The sequence below is a fragment of the Microtus oregoni genome, unplaced genomic scaffold (genome assembly GCF_018167655.1).
Source record: "Microtus oregoni isolate MIOR12 unplaced genomic scaffold, Mior012 000016F_ref0000370, whole genome shotgun sequence".
Lineage (NCBI taxonomy): Eukaryota > Metazoa > Chordata > Mammalia > Rodentia > Cricetidae > Microtus > Microtus oregoni.
The window spans coordinates 24,781,397-24,799,856 of record NW_024543075.1 but is presented as its reverse complement, the minus strand read 5'-3'; the positions used below and the strand labels follow the sequence as shown (position 1 = coordinate 24,799,856).

Here is an 18,460-nt window from a genome sequence, read left to right as displayed (position 1 = left end):
ATCTTATCTTATAGACTAATACAATATTATATATTTACCACATATTATGCATCATATGATATTATAATATAAATTATAACATAAAAACTAAAAGAATATGTTCTATTGTATATGTAACCTATACAATATACTATATTGTAATATAAAATAACCCATACCGAATAGCTAATGTTCCCATGTAGATTCTAAGTTGAAGGAGTTTTTCTCCCAGCAAATTTGTCACTTCTCTGTTTAACAAGACAAGGCCTACCAAACTGTTAGAACCAAAAACCCGAAAGCCACCTGGGGTTTTCCCTTCATCCTCCTTGCCTCATGTGTCCTCTCTATGCTCTGTTGATCCCACCCACACCTGTTTCCCTAGACTCCAGAGCCTGGTAGTTTCCAGATGCCAGTGGCCCTCTGGCCCTTATTAAAGCAACACTCAGAGGCACTGTTCTGCATCTCTCTCCTCTTGTTGGAATCATCACCGTGGCAAAGGCTCTGGGTGCTGATGGGATTTAAACCTAGAAATAGGTCTCTTGCTCTTTGGTTCCTCATCTCCCCTTGTTATTACATCAGAAAATAAAAAATTGTGACTGTCCTAATCCAGAGTCCTGGAATCCAAAGAGCAAAGGTGATTTCAGAGCTGCCTGGGTGGATCCCCATCATCCCCACCTCCATCCCCACCGCCGAGGCAGGCTTAGAATTCGGCCTACCGTTCATCCACTCCTCCGACTTGATGCTGAACTCATAGGCTGTGACCCACAGCTGCTCGTAGGGTATTTTGTTGACCATTAGGGTTTGCAGAAGAGGGAAGGAACTCTTCTCTTTCTCCAACAGTTCTTCCTCCTTGTTGATCAACTGTAAGAAAAAGAGGAGGCTGTCTGTTGGGTAGGTGGTTCTCTTGAACCCAGGAGACCTCCAGGACAACTTCCTCAGCCTTGAAAAAACCAAGTAGAGGAGGCAGACCTGCATTCAACGGGGCAGGCTTAGCGGGCAGGTCCTTGTACTGTCTCTGAGGGCCATGGTACCTGAGCTCTAACTGTTGGAAATGGATAATTTGAGTCTTGCCATTTCATCTTTGTTTCTAACATACTGTAGACCTCTCCATTTTTATAATTTCTACTTGAAATTTAGTTGCTCATAGAACTGTTTACCTGCCTTCCTACACTAACTTGCCTCAAAGGGAAGAACTTCAGTGTTTCGTTAAGACAACTTGCTAATTGATCTTTGACTTTTGGAGAAAGTAGCTTAATGGCTCCAAGCCTTTTTTATTTACAAAAGTGGACATCCATAGGGATAACAAGCGGCAGGGGTTTGTTCCAGGCATTGAGATAGCTCCATGAAACCCTTCTCAGCACAGCATAGATACACAACACACATAAGCGGTTACCTTGTTGTAATTTCTTTGGGTACTTCATGACTTCCAAACACCCGATAAAATGTAAACACCATGTGGAAAAGGTAGTTGAACATACTCATGAAAGAATGGGCCAAGCAAACAATGGTGTGCCCCTGACAGGTGTCATGTTCATAAACTAAGAACCTGAATGACCAGACCTTAGACTCCCAAGTCCCCATCACAAGGTTCCAAACCTCAAATTCTATCAGTGCAAGATCTAGGTTCTTGGAGAGTTCATTAAGCTTTTCCACGTTGTTCTTCATTTCTTCTGTAGTCATCACTTCACGCTTCCTGAAGGTTTCCAGTTCTTTGCCATAGCCTTCGAGTCTCGACTCAAACTCTGAGCACCTGAAAGTGAACACAGTCCCATCACATCTGAATCTCCATTATTAGTCCTTTCCAGGTTGTCAGCCTGGGAAGAAGGATTTGTTCTTCTGACACTCCTCAAACTCTGCATCTATCTAAAATCAAATGAAGAAAGAGAAACACAAAACAAGTTAAAAACACCCACCATCCATCTCCTAGAGATGCTGCTATGAGCCTATTGGTGACTGGATATTTAAATGCTTGTTCGTTTCCCAACTGCTCAGACCCAAATAATCACACAGAAACTATATTAATTACAACACTGTCCAGCCAATGACTCAGGCATATTTCTAGCTAGCTCTTACATCTTGAATTAACCCATTTTTATTAATCTATGGATCGGCATGAGGTTGTGGCTTACTGGTAAGGATCCGGCATCTTTTTCCTTCAGCAGCTACATGGCATCTCCTCAACTCTGTCTATTTTCTCTCTATATCTCTGTTCATATTTCCACCTGGCTTTGCTCTGCTAACCCATTGGCTGAAACAGCTTTATTCATTAACCAATAAAAGCAACACATACACAGAAGGGCTTCCCACATCATGAACATGCCTAGAAATTTTTCCTGTCCAGGGAAATACATGCTTGAGCATGTGTTTTATGCAGTGTTTATTCATTCCACCATTGGATATCTATTATTGAAAATTGATACATCCCAGAACTAGGCATTGGGAAAGCATCTGTGAAGTGTGCTATTCATTTCTATGCCCTATTGGAACATGTATTTTAGTTGGGAGGGGATTTAGACAATAAGCATAGATGAGTGAGGTGGATGTATGGTTAAATCCAGATTATAGATGGATGAATAAGTCCAGAAATATATTTCTGATAGTAACAACTGCCCTCAGGGAAACAAAACAGAGCCAAGTGAACAGCCTGCCTTATGTAATCCACTCCAGCTGGAGAGATTAGAGAGCTCTTCCCAGATCTGAGACTTCATCTATATGAACAACAAATCTGGTCTCCATTTGCTTCTTCCTTTACCCAATTTAGGCAGATGATCTACTGTTTTGTGGGCAAGGTCTAGAGACTGGAGTGCTTGACTCAAATGTTTATGTTGATATTGATTAACTATGTGGTCTTTGGGCACATCACTTAAATTCTCTATCCTTCCATATATGTACACACACACACACACACACACACACACACACAAAACTTAATAGCTAAGTAACTAAATAGACGTTAATATAACATTGTCTAGAATTGAGTTGGTTTTTTATCACTATACAAGAATTTGCTCCCATTGATGAAACCTATATATTTTCTTCATTAACTCCACGTGTTCCCAGCAGCTGCAGACTGTCTGGCATACAGACAGCAATCAATGTTCATTAAATGAACAAGAGAGCTTGCACAGCATTAGTGACCGTCCATAGTTTGTGCTCTTATCCTCTTAGATTCTAAATCCTACTATAACAAGTTTAAATGTCCGTTCTTTTTCCTCTTAATAGTACTTTAAGAGAGCTGCTTTTTGAGTGATTTGGTTTGGGTTTCATCTCTAATTGCGCCATGTGGGAAGCAGTCTCAGCTATGATCCATACCTGTGGTTCATACCCTGTATAATTGGCTCCCTCGAGTTTGGGCTAGATGTGGTAATTCACTCCTTACTAACAAAATATGGCAAAAGGATAGATTGGCCTCCTCAAGAAAGTTTCCAAGAAAGTCAATTTCTATTTCTTTTGCTCACTCTTACTTTGAGGGAAAACAGCTCCACTGTTCATGTGGTGAGAAGCAGAGCCAAGGGCCAGTATGATGCTCAGGCCTACTAATAACCATGGAAGGAAGCCCAGAATTGGATCATCAGCTAGTGGGACCCCCCAGACCAACCCACAGCCTGGGCTAGCATTCTGACTCCAGCTTCACAGGAGACCTGGTATCAGAGACATATAGCCAGAAATACAACTGAGTGGCTCTTGGGAGATCTGACCCAAAGACACTGTGAGAAATCCTCATTGTTTAAAGATGCTGTGTTGTTTTACGTCACTATAGATACCTAATGTATACAGTTATATAATTTCTGCTCCTTCTAATTTTTTGAGTCCTGAAACATGGCCAGTTTTTAATGAATATCTATAGGCATTTAAAAATAGATATTTTATACTGCAGGGTAAAGTTTTAATGGAAGTCACTGGAAATAGCCTCACCTCTCACTGACCCTTCTCTGCAAAAATGATTAACTGAAATCTTAGTGATGGTGGAGAGATTGAGACACGGCAGGTCCAAAGTCTAATTATAACTTCTCCTGGGCTATCTCTGGTCCTCTGCACACCTCTGTGTCTGACCTAATATCCTTGTGAGTAGACCTTTTGGAATGCATTAGCTTCGCAGAACACTAGCTTTCACCATCCAAAATGCTAAGACTCTGTCACCCCCGGGGCTGACGGCGCAGATTTCTCTACTTTTCCTGTTAAGTCCACCCCCATCACCAACGTGTCTGACAAGGCCTTGGTTTATAACTTTCTTTGCTCTGTCACTGTGAAAACTTCACTAGACTGTTACCACGTGGGAACACAGAGTCTGGGGTACCTCAGGTCTGTGCTCCCCAGTCATGAGCACTCATTTTTGGTTCCAGAATAAACTCTTCTCATCCCGCAAGAGGTAGAAGCTGTGTTTTCATGTTGAAAGAAAGAGAGAGTGGGAGACATGCCCTGGCGGTTAGTCAAGACTACTATTTATTCCATTATCTCTGCATCCAAGTTACTCTTCTATTTGAATTATATGCTAGTTTTTGTAATTTATATATAAGAATTGATATCTGCTTAATTTTAATTTTCTTTTACATATTTAAGTAACCATCTTTGATCTACTGGTTTCCCCAAAGTGTTACTAGCCAACTGGAACACTAGACAATCTTCCAGCCCAGGGAGGTATGGCTTTATCCTCTTGTTCATCATCACCACCCCTCTGCCACCTTGGTTCTTCTTATCATTCTTCCTCTTCAAATGGCCTGGGCAGCCACTACCATAAGGAGAGCAGAGGGAGAAGTCTATCTTCTGAGAGGCCAGATAGACAATGAAGAATGGGATGTGTCTTAGTTAGGGTTCTGTTGCTGTGGAGAGACAGCATGACCATGGCAGCTCTCATAAGGAAAACGTTTAAGTGAGGTGGCTTACGGTTCAGAGGTTCACTCCATGATCATCACGGTGGGGGTATGCAGCATGCAGACAGATGTGATGCTGGAGGAACAGCTACATCTTGCAGGCAACAGGAAGTTCACTGACAGTCACTCTGAGGGAAGCTTGAGCAAAAGAGACCTCAAAGCCGACCCCATAGTGTCACACTTCAAGGCCACATCTCCTAACAGTGTCATTCCCTTTGGGGGCCGTTTTCTTCCAGACCACCACAGGAAGTTCACCACCTGTTGTGGGCCCTGATCTGGTGCTGGTGGATGAGCTCTCAGATATAGTGGGTAGACTTGGCCCAGTCCATCTTAAAGACCCGGGCCTGAAGCTGCTTCTCTAAGGAATCCTCCATCTTCAGGCAAACATATAATTCAGTTTCATCTTTCCTCATCTAGCGCCCCAGTGCTAATGAGTTCTTACAGCAGGATATTACCTTCAGGAAGACACCATGAGTCAGCAGCTTCTGGGTGGCTTTGTGGGTCTTGGTCAAGGTAAATTTGTGCCTTCAGACCTCACGTGATGTGGGATTTCCCTCTGTATGCTGTGAATACCACTGATTAATAAAGAAACTGCTTTGAGCCTGTACCAGAGCAGGGCAGGGCGGAGCAGAGCTATCTGGGGAGGACTGGACTGAATGCTGGGAGAAAGAGGGAGGAGTCAGGAGAACCCATGTAGCTCCCCCTGCCAGAGACAGACTCTGGAACTTTACTTGGTAAGCCACAGCCTCGTGGCAATACACAGATGAATAGAAATGGGTTAAATTAAGATGTAAGCGTTAGCCAATGAAGCTAGAGCTAGTGGGCCAAGCATTGATTTAAGTAATACAGTTTCTGTGTGATTTTGGGTGTCTGGGCAGCCAGGAACAAACAAGCGAGCTCCTACTACACTCACGTTTGTTCCAGGCTCCATTATTTATCTCTCAGCTTCAGTTTCTGACTGAGATGCAGTTTCTCAAAGGATCTCCACGGGGTCACATAGGTTTTATGACAAAACCAGCATGATAGTTCCCACTAATATTTTTTTTTCTTGCTCAGTGCTTCTCAAACTTTCTAATGCTACAGTCCTTTAATACAGTTCCTCATGTCGTGGTGGCCCTCAATTATAAGCTGCGTTTCATTATCAAATCCAGAACTTGACAGTTTAGCCAGCTTGTTCTGGAGATCCCTGAGACTGAATAATTAAAGGTGGCCGCCACCCACACCCATCTGACATTTTATATGGCTTCTGGAGATCCAAAGGTTGGCAAGCATTTTAACCGCCCAGAAATCTAACTGCAGGTGCATGTGGTGGGCACCAGAAGACATCTTTCAGGAGCTGGTTCTCCCTTTCAACTGTGTGCTCTAGGGACTATACGCAAGTCGTTGGTTCGGGAAGGCAAATGCTCTTACCTACTGACCCATCTTGCCAGTCCATTTTTTTTTTTTTTGGACTGGCATGTGATAGTCTTGGTTACAGACAGTTTAGGATTTCCTGAGATGGATAAGAACAGAAACTATATTAATAGCAGGATTAAATCAAGTTTTAAGATAGCATGTGAAACAAAAGAGGGCAGAAGGACGCGGTGAAAGCGTTTCAGAGGGGCTATCAGGAAAAAAGTGCCGCTGTGCCAAGCAACACAGTGGTTTCTTTTTTAAATTGGAAAAGGAAAAAAAAATAGGAGTTGAAGGGGGCCAGGATACATAGAATAAAAGAAGCTGCCGAGAAATAACAGGATGCAATGTTGTATCCGTTTGTCGTTCAGGTTCTCATTCAAGTAAATGGAACATAAAACATTAGACCCTTCCTGGTACCAGGTTAAAAGTTTTCAACAACTTCCTACCATGGTTATAAAATGAAATGCACACTCATGACTGTGACCATAAACCTCCAACCCTCTGATTCACGACCTCAGCGGAACAGCCACCCTCCCAGTCCAAGCCTCCCACCAGGGGGCCGTTTCCCGTGCTGTCTACGCTGCACCCAGCTGCGCTCCGCTACTCCTCGTCTTCGCTCGTCCAGCTACTTGCTAAGTTTGTTCTGAAAGGAGCCCTCTTGTATTAGGCACAAGCTCTAGGCTAGTTCCTGCTCGTGTTCTTCAGAGAGCTTCTCCATGCTCCCATTCTGTCCTCCATCTTCCCACCTGCCTGTCACAACAGAACAGGGACTCTGAGAAAAGGCATGGCAATGGGACCACGAAAGGGAAGACGGGCAGAGGGCTTTTGCCCCTCTGCTCTTTGCCTGGCTGTCTGAGCTCCTGGGAGAGGCATCCTGCTTTTGTTTCTTCCTGTTGGATTCCTCTTTGCTGCCTTTGTTTTGCTTTGCTTTGTAATAAGCTGTTATTTTAGAATGTAGAAGGCATTTAAAGTATCTGAATTGTGAACGAATTTCATTAATACACTCTTCTAAACCTTGAGCACCTGCCACTTGGAAAGCACACTGCTGTGTCTAAATCTTTAAAAGGCTTTGTGCCAATCCATCCCCTGAGCCATTTTCCCTTCTTTTTCAAGATGCCAAAGGATCTTCCATCACACTCCATGGGAGAGAGCAGCTCAAACACTTATGTCTCGTCTGTCATTTGTACTGACCACAAAATCCACAATAGGATTGAACAAAATGGGGGCAGTGAGGCCAAACCTGACTGTGCAGTTATCTACACAGCTACCCCAGTGACTGTCTTTTTACATTACCAACTCTCTAAACACTGTATCCACATAAAAGAGAACAATCTACTAAAAGTGGTTACGAATTCCCTAGAGGACAGCAATGCACAGACTTGAGGACCACATTAAAATATTACCAGTGTCATCTTCTGTAACTTTGCATAACTGCTTAGCAAATTATAATGTCTAAGGTATGTTATAGCACATGTAGAAATCACATAAAATGTATTTCATATGATAATACATTCAGAAAATTAGTTTGAGTATTGGAGCTGTCCTTGGGACCATTGGAGTCCAAGTGAAGATAATAGAGGTTAAAGTGAGTGATTGGCCGCATTCCTGGCAGGAAGCAGAATTTACTCTGAAGAACAAAGTAAGAAACTTCAATTAAAGACTCCTACCGGGAGATACAAATAGGGTTAAAGGGATTTATAGTTTGAGTCTGCAGTCCAGCACAGGATGTTTTAAATGCTGATTCTCCAGTTGGTGGCGCTGTTCTGGGATGCAGTGGAACCTTTAGCAATGCTATTTAATAGAAGTTGGATACCAGAGGTGGCTTTTGAAGGTCACAGTTCAGCCCTTTGTTCTCTCGCCTTCCTTGTCTGTCATGGCAAGGACAGCTTCTATCACACCCAGAACCTCTGTGTGGTTCTGCCACGCTTTGCCCACCACAATTGGCTCAAATCCTTTGAAACCACATGCTGAAATAAATCTTTCTCCCCTTACGTTGTTTCTTCCAGACACTGTGGTCATAACGTAAAAGTGACGGGCACAAACAAACACAGTGAGGTAACTAGATTACGACCCCTGTGGCTGAGGGGACAATGTGAACCATGGAAGATCAAGCATTGCCATTTAGAGGGATGCTGGTACTGGGGCCCAGGGACAAACACGGCAAGGGAGAAAGAAATAGAATTCAATCATGCTCCAGCCTCCTCCAGGACTCACCAGTGCCAGAGCCCAGCCTGGAGCCAAATGACAAGGGACTGGAAGGAAGCCTCTCAGACAGTGTGGGAGAACGGACAGCCAGAGGTGGGGAGGCTAATAGAGAATGCTTGACCCTGAACCCCAGAGCTGATACAAATTGGGAAAATGGGGTCCACTACCATGGAGAGGAAACAAGATTGTTTCCACAGAAGACAGATGAACGCATGGCCGTTTCTCAGCCTTTGTCGCTCATGTGGAACAAGGGACAGTCAACATTTACCAAAAGGAGGCCTGTGCCAGGGCTGCCAGGGCTGCCTCACTGAGCCTCTGTTGCTAGAGCTCAGGGACTAGTTGATGGGTCCAACTGAGTCCCTGCCCAGGAGGAGAAACCCTGCACCCTTCCCACACTGCAAGTGACAGCCCATACACCTCTGAGACAGGCTCTAGACAGAACCAGGCATCTGCAGAGTGGGTGGTATATAGAAAGCCATTCCCAAAGTAAGCCCAGACTCCCCCTGTACCTTTTTATTAGGTCCATCTCTGCCTGATCCCTCTTGCTAAGAAGCAGATTTCTGCTGTTTTCAAAGACATCTTCTATCTGGTCAGGCCAGAGGAACAGGGTGCTGTTAAGTTTGATATCCTCATCTGCAAAACACACAGAGTCTGCTGCTGGGAACTGCCCAGGATGTGGGGAATCAATTTAGGAGGTAAAAGATGGTCGGAAGTCCACTTCTGTGGGGTGGTAGTAAATGAATGGAATCATGGATGAACGAAGGGCAGGGTTCACCAGGTGCTTATTAGAGACCATGTTAGTATGCAGACAGCATTATCACCCTTATTTCACAAATGGGAAACACAGTGAAGTTATGTGGTCAAGGCTGCATTGCTGGAGGTCAGACTTCAGTTCCAAGCCCAACCATTTCCAGAGCCTATGTTCTAACTACTCTGCCTGATTGGCTCCTAAGAAGCATCAGAAATGTGGGGTGTAGCTCCTCTTGGATAGCTATCACCCCTTAATCTCATCTGCAACAATGGCAGTAATCGTTTCTAGGTCATTCATGCACCCTGTGTGAATGTTATAGCTCTGATGAGTGAAGATGTGGAGGCCAAACGAGAGCCTAGCCTGTCTCCATGGAGCCAAGGGCACAGCTTCTGAATGATGATGACTGCTCAGGCAGTCACCTTGTATTCCCAGTCTGTCAATGCTCCCCAACATATCCTAGTTTGGAACATGTAGTACGTACATGTTTCCAGCTGGGAAAAGATTCGGGAAGAATAAAGGGATTTCCCCTTTCTAACCTAGCCCTTACTTCAGAACTCCAACTTGATCCAAGAAGGCTTTAAGGGGCCTAAAGGAGCGGGAACATTTTTTTTTCCTTCTAAAGTAGACAGAAACAAGTTCTAGTCCCTCAAAGACAGGACTGTATTGAGATTAAGGACAAGTGAAACTACCCATTTATCAAAAGACTCTGCATTTGGAACTAGCTGTTCGTGAGCCTCAGGGTTAGATGCCAGTATAGGGAGCTGAGAGCCAGAGGCAATCCTGTGGGTGTGCACTCACTTAGTCTAACAAGATTCCCTTTGTATGACTCAAATCCTTGCGAATCTGGGTGTGAATTAATGCCTCTTGCATATGGGGCATTGGGAAAGCTTTCCCAATACTGTGTAGTGGGGTGCAATGAACCTACTTTCTCCCAAGATTTAATTCCTAAAATATAAAATACCACATTTTAATATTTACATAGGAGCACAAGCATGCATGTACACACATACGGTGCAGACTTACGGGGCAAGTCTGCATAATCCATCAGGAACTCGAGCCTATCACTTGCATCTCTAAGTTGCCTCCTGAGTTTGAACACAGTGACATCACTGGATTTCCTCAAGTATTCGATGAGGGCCACTAGCTCTGCGGTGTTGGCAGGGATCTCACTGACTTTTTCAGCGATGGTGTTGTACTGATTACAAATGCTGCGGAGAAAGAAATGGTCACAACAACCATCACCACCACCACCACCACCACCACCATTACTGCCATTCCCACATCATCATCACCACCATCACCATCACCATCACAGGTACATCTGGTTTTGCATCAACATGGAGGCCCGGGGTTGATGTGCGGAATCATCCTCTATTGCTTTTCTGCCTTCCCAGGCTAAAAGTCCAGATGGGATACCATACCCAGTTGGCATTTATGCGGGTTCCAGGAATACAAACTCTAGTCCTCACACTTGTGTGGTAAGGGCTTAACCACTAAGCCATCTCCACAGCCCAATATTTTTCCTCAGAATTTTTATACCTGCTATTAGTTTCCCGGTTTACATCCACTTGGTATTGAATCAGACGGTCTTTAAGATTTTGGGCTCGCTCACAGAGGTCATAATTTAGGAACAAGGCATCAAGACAGAACATGGCCAAAGGCACGGTAATGTGCATGGACGCAATTTCATTTCTCCTCTTTTTTATGCTATTGATGCTCTATAGAAAGAAGTACAGACAGAGTTCAATCGTAATTAGAGTCTACCCATTGCTCCTAGCTTCCCCCTTGGTCAGCACTAGTCCAATACAGAGTTTGCGCTCATTGCAATCCATTGATTGCTCAATGCATTGACTACCACACACATGTCATCAGGGCATGAAACTCTTAGTGGCATCTCCTACCGTCACAAACTCTTCAATCTCGTGATTTTTATTCAGGAATTCGGTGATGCCTTGCTCCGCCGTGTTATCCAGCAAGTCGTCGTACTTCTTGTACACATTTAGGTATCTTTCGTGTTGGAGAACATAAAAGGAAGCACATAAACATAAGTCAATGAGTTGGCTGGGCAAGGACACAACCAAAACAGGGCACATTTAAAACATAAACTCAAGCCAAGAAAGAGAAATAGAATAGAAATATAGCTGAAAATCCAGGATTTGGGCTTCTAATTCCAATTTTGTGACTTCCTTGTGGCATAAACTTAGAGAAGATACTTAGCTGGTTTTCCTCTACAGGGCTTCTCGGTGTAGCCCTGGCTGTCCTGGAATTCGTTTTGTAGACCAGGCTGGCCTCAAACTCACAGAGATCCGCCTGCCTCTGCTTCCCAAGTGCTGGGATTAAAGGCATGCACCACTACTGCCTGGTGGGTTTTTTTAAAGTTGTGTTTTTATTTTAAGTGACTATAATAAGGCACATTTTATAAGGTTATCAAAAACCCTAGCTATAGCAAAATATGTAGAACAATAATTACTATCCTGACATAAATGTACAATGAACACCAGCACCCTGTCTTCCTTCTAACCCCAAGTTCTATGCCTAGTTTTAAGATGAAAATTTGGAATTAAGTAATCTATGGCATATGAACTTAGGTCCATCTGTTTTCAGATCATGTAGGAATGACTGGACAATTTTCTCTAAACTGGAGGATGCATCTAGAATGGTTTGACTTAAATTAAGTTTGAATTAACATTAAGTTGGTACTGAGTAACTATGAAGAGTGGCTTGGTGGAGCCCCAAGGTACCCAGGCAACCTGACAGACACTCCGAGACAGCAAAAAGGCCAGAACGAGCTCGGTCTGGAAGAAAGTATATGTATAAGATCCATGAGCAGGAAAGCCCCCCAAATAAAATGCATTCAGGTGATCTTCCAAACACTAGGCTGCTTTCTAAACAGATGAATCGATGTTCTCAGCTGAAGTGATTTTGCCCTGCAGGAGGGTTTTGGCCACATCTGGAAACACCTCAGTTGCCACAGTGGGGCAGTTCCTTCGGACATGCCATGGGCATAGCTAGGGTTCTAGTATACACCCCACAGGGTGTATACACACAGGGCAGTTCATATCCCCACAACATAGAATTCTTCCCACTGAAAATGTGCGATTTCATTTGGTGACAAACTGTGATCACGTTCACTGGTTTAGGGTGATCTCACAGTGTGTGTGTGCAAAACTGAAGACGCTTTTAGAGGTAAGCATTTATGTTGGAAGCTGTCCTACCCTGACTGGAGATTGTTGATTGAGGCAATTCATAGGTTTCTCTCTGTGTGGTGGTACACTATAGTGATATGTTATTTGTGTTTTAATAAGTAAAGCTTGCCTGAAGATCAGAGAGCAGAGCTAAGCTACTATAGGCCAGGGAGTGGTGGCACACACCTTTAATCCCAGGACTCAAGGCTACCCTGGGCTACGTGAGATTGAATCTGTCTGCAAGAGAAATAGAGCTCACACAAAGGTGATCCTAGCACTCGGGAGTCCCACGTCTTTAATTCCAGCACTAGGGAGGTGGAGACAAGAGTGATATGACTGGGGGGTGGGGAGGGGGAGAGAAGTGCTCAGTGCAGTCATGCTGAGGACAGGATCACCCCCTTTGTTTGTTTGAGCCTGATAGAGGTAAGAACTCTCTAGAGGCTTGGCTGCTTTGCTTTTCTAATCTTCACCTTGAACCCCAATATCTGTCTCTGGGTTTTTATTAATCCTGCTATAGTATACACCTGCAGCCCTGCTACTCTGGAGGCAAAGGCAGGAACAGCATGATTTTGGGGCCAGGTTGAGCTACACAGTGAAAACCTGACTCGAAAACAAACAAATACCTGGAATTCATAACAGGTTTCACGGATCTTGTTGCCCCGGATCTCCCAGAATACTGGTTTTCTAAATTCTAGAAATATCCAAATATATCCTGGCCTATGGCTTTCAGGGAGCAGAGGAAGATCTGCACCTGAATTTTAATCCTAGCATTTGTATTTATTGCAGCCTAGTGTAGGAAAGTTACACTCTCCCGTCTGTAAAGTGGAGATAAAGTCATAAGCAGGTAAGCCCTGGCCATTGCTACTCTATGTGTGTTTTGGGTGTGTGGGGACAGGGCTAGCTAAGGACAAACATTGAAAGTCCAACTAGGTTATAAAGCTAGAACTAAACCAACTTACTTGTGAGGTCCAACTTGATTTTTCTTAAATACCTCAAAAGTATCATTGACAAAATCAGAAACAAGGTTTTCTTCAGGGTCAACAGTTCTGAGGATCAGGTTATAGCCTTTCAGCTCTGGGAAAAGTATAGATTCCACCTGAAGAGCAGAAGGCACTCTTAGATGTAAGACACACACAGAAACTAGAAGGCAGAAGGCGGCAAACAGGCTCTCGCCATGGGCTCTTTTCCAGGGACACCGCTTGTATTCATTTTCTCTTGGCTAGTGGTAGAACTAGCCAAGAACACCCTGATATCCCTAAACTCTCCAACTCTTTCAGTGTGTGTGTGTGTGTGTGTGTGTGTGTGTGTGTGTGTGTGTGTGTTTTCATGGGCTTGGCTCCTGCAGAATCCTTCTGGGATTCACTACCATATCTCAAGGCCTTCTCTACTTTGCAAATGCTTAGTGACCAGCCTCGGCAAAGACCTTCAGTCTGCTCTCCTAGGCCCCATGCCTTATAAATCACATGTCTGCTTTTGACAAGACAGCATCAGTTGAGGAAGCATGGAAACAGGTGCAAATGACCTTGGTTCTCTTTGGGTGACCCAAAGGCTTTAAATTGATGGAAGGCAACTTCTTTGCTGTGACTGTGTTTATAGACAAAGCCTGAAAGCAAGAGACATGACTGCCATTGGTCCAGGGCCTGGGGAAAAGGGCCTGGGGAAGTATAGCTGATAGCCCAGGTCTTTCAATAGCTCCCATGTGGACCAGATTTTGGAGCTTGTGTTGGGAAGAAGTTTCTAGTCAAAAGAGAAGAGAAATTCTTGTGCGGTTGAATGTGGAGGTTCTCCTGTGCGGGTTGGACACTGCAAGGTGGAAACAAGAATGGTCCTGTCCTATCCAGGGAACTGTTATTTTCTGCCTCTCCTCCTGGCTCTCTGATTCTGCACTCCTCCGTCTCCCCACCATGTTCCAGGCTTCCTCCTGTGTGCTTCGATGGCGTTGGCATTCCCTGCAATGCTGAGTGAGTGGATTCTGCCATGGGGGAAAGACTGGCCCAGCACCCCCTTTCCAGTCACAAACACATGCTTCTCATTATGGAGGAATACAGGAGAGATTCAGGGGGAGCTGGAGAGGGGCAGTCGGGGGTGGGTAAATCCTATTTCATTGTACACATAGATGAAATTCTCAAAGAATAAAAAATTAAAAAGTAAAGGCAATGTAGTGGTGGGGCTAAAACACTCATGGAAATTCTATGTATTCCATTTCCCCTCTTGTTTTATTCAACTTTGATTTCTGCATCTCCTTCACCTCCTTTGTTTCATCCTAGATTACATCAGCCTTGTCCTCCTGGACGGTCCTGATAAGACCAATGCGCCATAGTATTTATTTTGGTTTCCTTCAGCACCTCCTTCTCACTGACAGGCTTCCGTTTTTCTGCAGCTCAAATGCTCTTTATTTTCTAAATTATTGCTGGGGTCTGGAGAGATGGCTCAGCGGGTAAAGTGCTTGCTACACACACACAAGGGCCTGAGTTTGAGTCCCCAGAACCCGTGTATAAGCTGGGCACAGTGTTGCATCTGTAATTCCAGCACTGGGGAGGCAGACAGGTAGAGTTCATTGGCCCACAGGCCTATCTGCATTGAAGAGCTCTGGATGCAGTGGAGACTCTGTCCCCCAAAAAATAACATGGAGAGAGATTAGGAAGACAGCTGACATTGACCTCTGTCCTCCACAGACATGCATACACATGCATGTGTACTTATACAGACATGTGTACACACCCATGTGAGCAAATACATGCATCACACACACACACACACACACACACACATGCATGACGCACACACCACGTTTGTAGCTGAGTTTCACCTTGAAATGTTTTCAACTTACTGTATCCATGATGAGGTAAGAGACTGGAGACTATTCGTCTGCTGATAGTCATATACGTATGTCATAGACATTTAACCCAAGGGACTATGGTTAAAATTTCACAAGTCAGTTTCAAGAGGAAAGCCTGAGGTTCTGGGGGAGGGAGTGCCGCAGGCATCCCTAGACGAGAAATCAGCACCCTTGGGTTCTTCCCATAGTCTAGTAACACTATTTGTGTGGAAGCAGGGCTAGCTTTCCAACCTGGCACAAACTGACCCGTGAGGGTGTCATCTTGGCATCATAATCCACTCCCTCTAGTACCAGTTCCTGCTGGGCTGTTTGCAGTGCTGGCAATCTCTCCAGCCCCAGCTGTTTGTTAACACTACCAATCAACAGCAGAGAAACAGACTCAGGCAATATGTACTTCATGTGTCCCCAGCCCCTCACTTATCTCTTCAAACTGTAGTCTTCTCTTTCATATCCTCGGAGGGATGTTGCTTGTAAGAGAGGTCCTATTTCCCCTCTACACATCATTCTCATGTTAAACCAAGCTTGGCTGACATCAAAACCCCAGGCACAGGGATTACTGGTGAAGGTGGACCCTTAGTGTCATAGATTTTCCTACAAACCTAAGCACTCTCTCTCTCTCTCTCTCTCTCTCTCTCTCTCTCTCTCTCTCTGTGTGTGTGTGAGTATATCTGTGTATGTGTGTCTCTATGTCTGTGTGTGTATGCCTGTGTGTGTCTGTGTGTCTGTGTGTGTTTACATGTGTGTATATGCATATGCACACATCTGTGCACTCATGCGTGCACATTTTTTTGCATGTGTGTCCCCTTTCCCATTTCATTTCTGTGTGTGGCACGCCTGTGTGTGTGGAGGCCGGTGGTTGAAATCATCGCCACTTTGCTTTATTTGAGACAGGATCTCTCACGGACTCTAGAGCTCACTAGTTCTGCTAGACTGGCTGACTGGTAAGCCCCAGGCCTTTCTCCACCTCTTCAGTGCCAGGCTGGTAGACACATGGCACCACACCCAACTTTTAAATGGCCGCCGGCGATTGCATCTAGGTCCTTCTACTTATTTAACAAACGCCTTACCGACCAAGTACCTCCTTAACCTCAAACCTCAGCTTCAACTCTCTCTCTCTGTGTGTGTGTGTGTGTGTATGTGTGTGTGTGTGTGTGAGAGAGAGAGAGAGAGACAGAGACAGAGACAGAGAGAGACAGAGAGACAGAGAGACACAGAGAGAGAGAGCGTCTCATAGGTTGATTCCCTATATGGAACTGGTCATGGGTCTCCTTGTCACATCACCCAACCAAAAGATGTTAGGTCACATGGATATCCGGCCTAGTTTACTAGACAAAGTTTACTTTCATGCATCTAATTTGATAAGTAATTCCACTCTGGAAAGAAAACTGTGAAGAGTACATTTTCTTTGTTTTTGTGTTTTTTGTTTTTCTCTCCCTAGAACCCTATAGTGGTGAATAAACCCATTGAACCTCAAGACAAAATGATATATATTTTTGTAGAAATTTTTAGCAGATTCATGCCAGGTCATCTGCAATAAATTATTAACCCACATTGGATGACTTGGGAATTATCTATCTTGTGTCAGGCAGCATACAAAGGCAGGGAATTAGGGGGGACACAGAAAAGACCTAGATAATCTTCCTGAGAACAAGGAGATGGATTGAGGATGCATCACAAAGTGAAATTGCCTAACTGAACACCACATGGACTGCAATTGTGCAACCAGACACTTGATTGTTTATTCAGTGCGGAACAAAAGTATGGATGAATTATTAGGCAAATACCATACCTTGGGGATCCCATCAGAATTCTTAATGATTTCCAAGAAGGAATTCTTTATTAATTCCCAGCAATCATCAAAAGTTGGGTTGAAGACAATGATAGGCTCGCTCACTTCAAGTTGAATCATGATTAGCTGAGGTATAAAGAAATCCATTTCTTGGTAAGGTTCCTTAAAATCGTTTCCATCCTTTGAGAGACAGAAGATATATCAGACCTCACACAGTGCAGCCACCGGAGAGCACAGCGGTGCTGTTATCCATTCATAGTGCTCCCTGAGCACCAAGAAAGGGTGCCAGTATGCTTAAAATTGAGTCTGTCCTGCCAGGAGTTTATGCTTTCTTTAGTTCCCAAGAACTTTGCACAAAATGGTTTATTTTAATCCGTGCCACCTATGCTCCAACTTCTAAATCCTTCCTGCCCTTCAAAACTAGCACAAAAGACATCTCCTCGAGGAAGTCTCCTTCGCTTCTGAATTTCTATATTTCCACTTCTGTCATGTTATTTTGTCTTTCACTTAGGAGACTTTGTACCCTCCCCTTACCTTGTCTGGTCTAAACTTGAGGGCAGGACCTATGTCTTATTCATCTCTTTTCTTCAAAATATCTATGACAGCTATTAATACCAAGTAGGTGCTTAATAAAAACATTGCCTGAATCCAAAGGGATGAATATCTGTGTCCTTTAAAAGACAGTGTTCTTGAGACATGGTGCATGTCAGTCAAAATGTCAACTTCCTCACGACAGAAATATTGCTGAGGAGACATCCTTAAGACTCTGTGAAACCGAGCGGCACAAGATTGCATAATTGCAGTGCTCAGTCCTCACAGGACAGCTGCAAAAGCTTGGCCAAGTGGTTGGCTCGAGAGCTTTTCAGACCGTCTAAGGGAAGACAAATATGTCCCTTCTCTCTTCGTGTGGGATTTTACAGTGAGATTTCGTCCCTCACATGGGATGCAGTAAACAGCTCTCTCCTTTCTGCCTCACACAGGAGATGTGCCCATGACTGCTCCAGAGTGGTCCTCTCAGGGAACATTGCAGCCCAAATGAACAGCAGTAGCTCTTAAACCTTTCGAGCAACTAATGGAAGTTTGCCTGCCCATGCTTCTACTTCCTGATGCTGGGATAAAAGGCATGAGCCACCACCTTTACTTTACTTGGGAAATACTTAGAATTTGACCTTTTTATAATTAAGAAATTAAAAAACATCCATTATACTTTTATTATTATTATTTTTATTTATGTGTGTTGGTGTTTTGCCTGCATGAGGATGATGGGTATTCTGAGACTGAAGGAACAGACAGCTGTGAGCTGCCTGCATGGGTGCTGGGACTTGAACTTGGGTCCTCTCTAAGAACAGCCTCATCACTATATTTTTGAAGGTGAAATGTGTACACAGCCCGAAATTTTAGACACTCTCCCTTGATCTCTGGGCTGTCTAAGTCTAGGGGAGCATT

General features: G+C 44.1%; 1 protein-coding gene across 2 annotated transcripts in view; it reads right to left on the bottom strand.

Annotated features, from left to right (window-relative positions):
* The window catches only part of Dnah3 (dynein axonemal heavy chain 3), a 162,606-nt gene that overhangs the window by 127,365 nt on the left and 16,781 nt on the right, over positions 1 to 18,460 (bottom strand). For both annotated transcript variants that reach the window (XM_041666669.1, XM_041666670.1), the window contains exons 10-17: positions 17,015 to 17,194; positions 13,346 to 13,482; positions 11,103 to 11,208; positions 10,741 to 10,919; positions 10,225 to 10,409; positions 8,960 to 9,083; positions 1,576 to 1,729; positions 696 to 840 (exon numbers count right to left, since the gene is read on the bottom strand). In XM_041666669.1, coding sequence (XP_041522603.1) covers positions 696 to 840; positions 1,576 to 1,729; positions 8,960 to 9,083; positions 10,225 to 10,409; positions 10,741 to 10,919; positions 11,103 to 11,208; positions 13,346 to 13,482; positions 17,015 to 17,194 — 1,210 coding nt within the window. The remainder of the gene's footprint in view (positions 1 to 695; positions 841 to 1,575; positions 1,730 to 8,959; positions 9,084 to 10,224; positions 10,410 to 10,740; positions 10,920 to 11,102; positions 11,209 to 13,345; positions 13,483 to 17,014; positions 17,195 to 18,460) is intronic.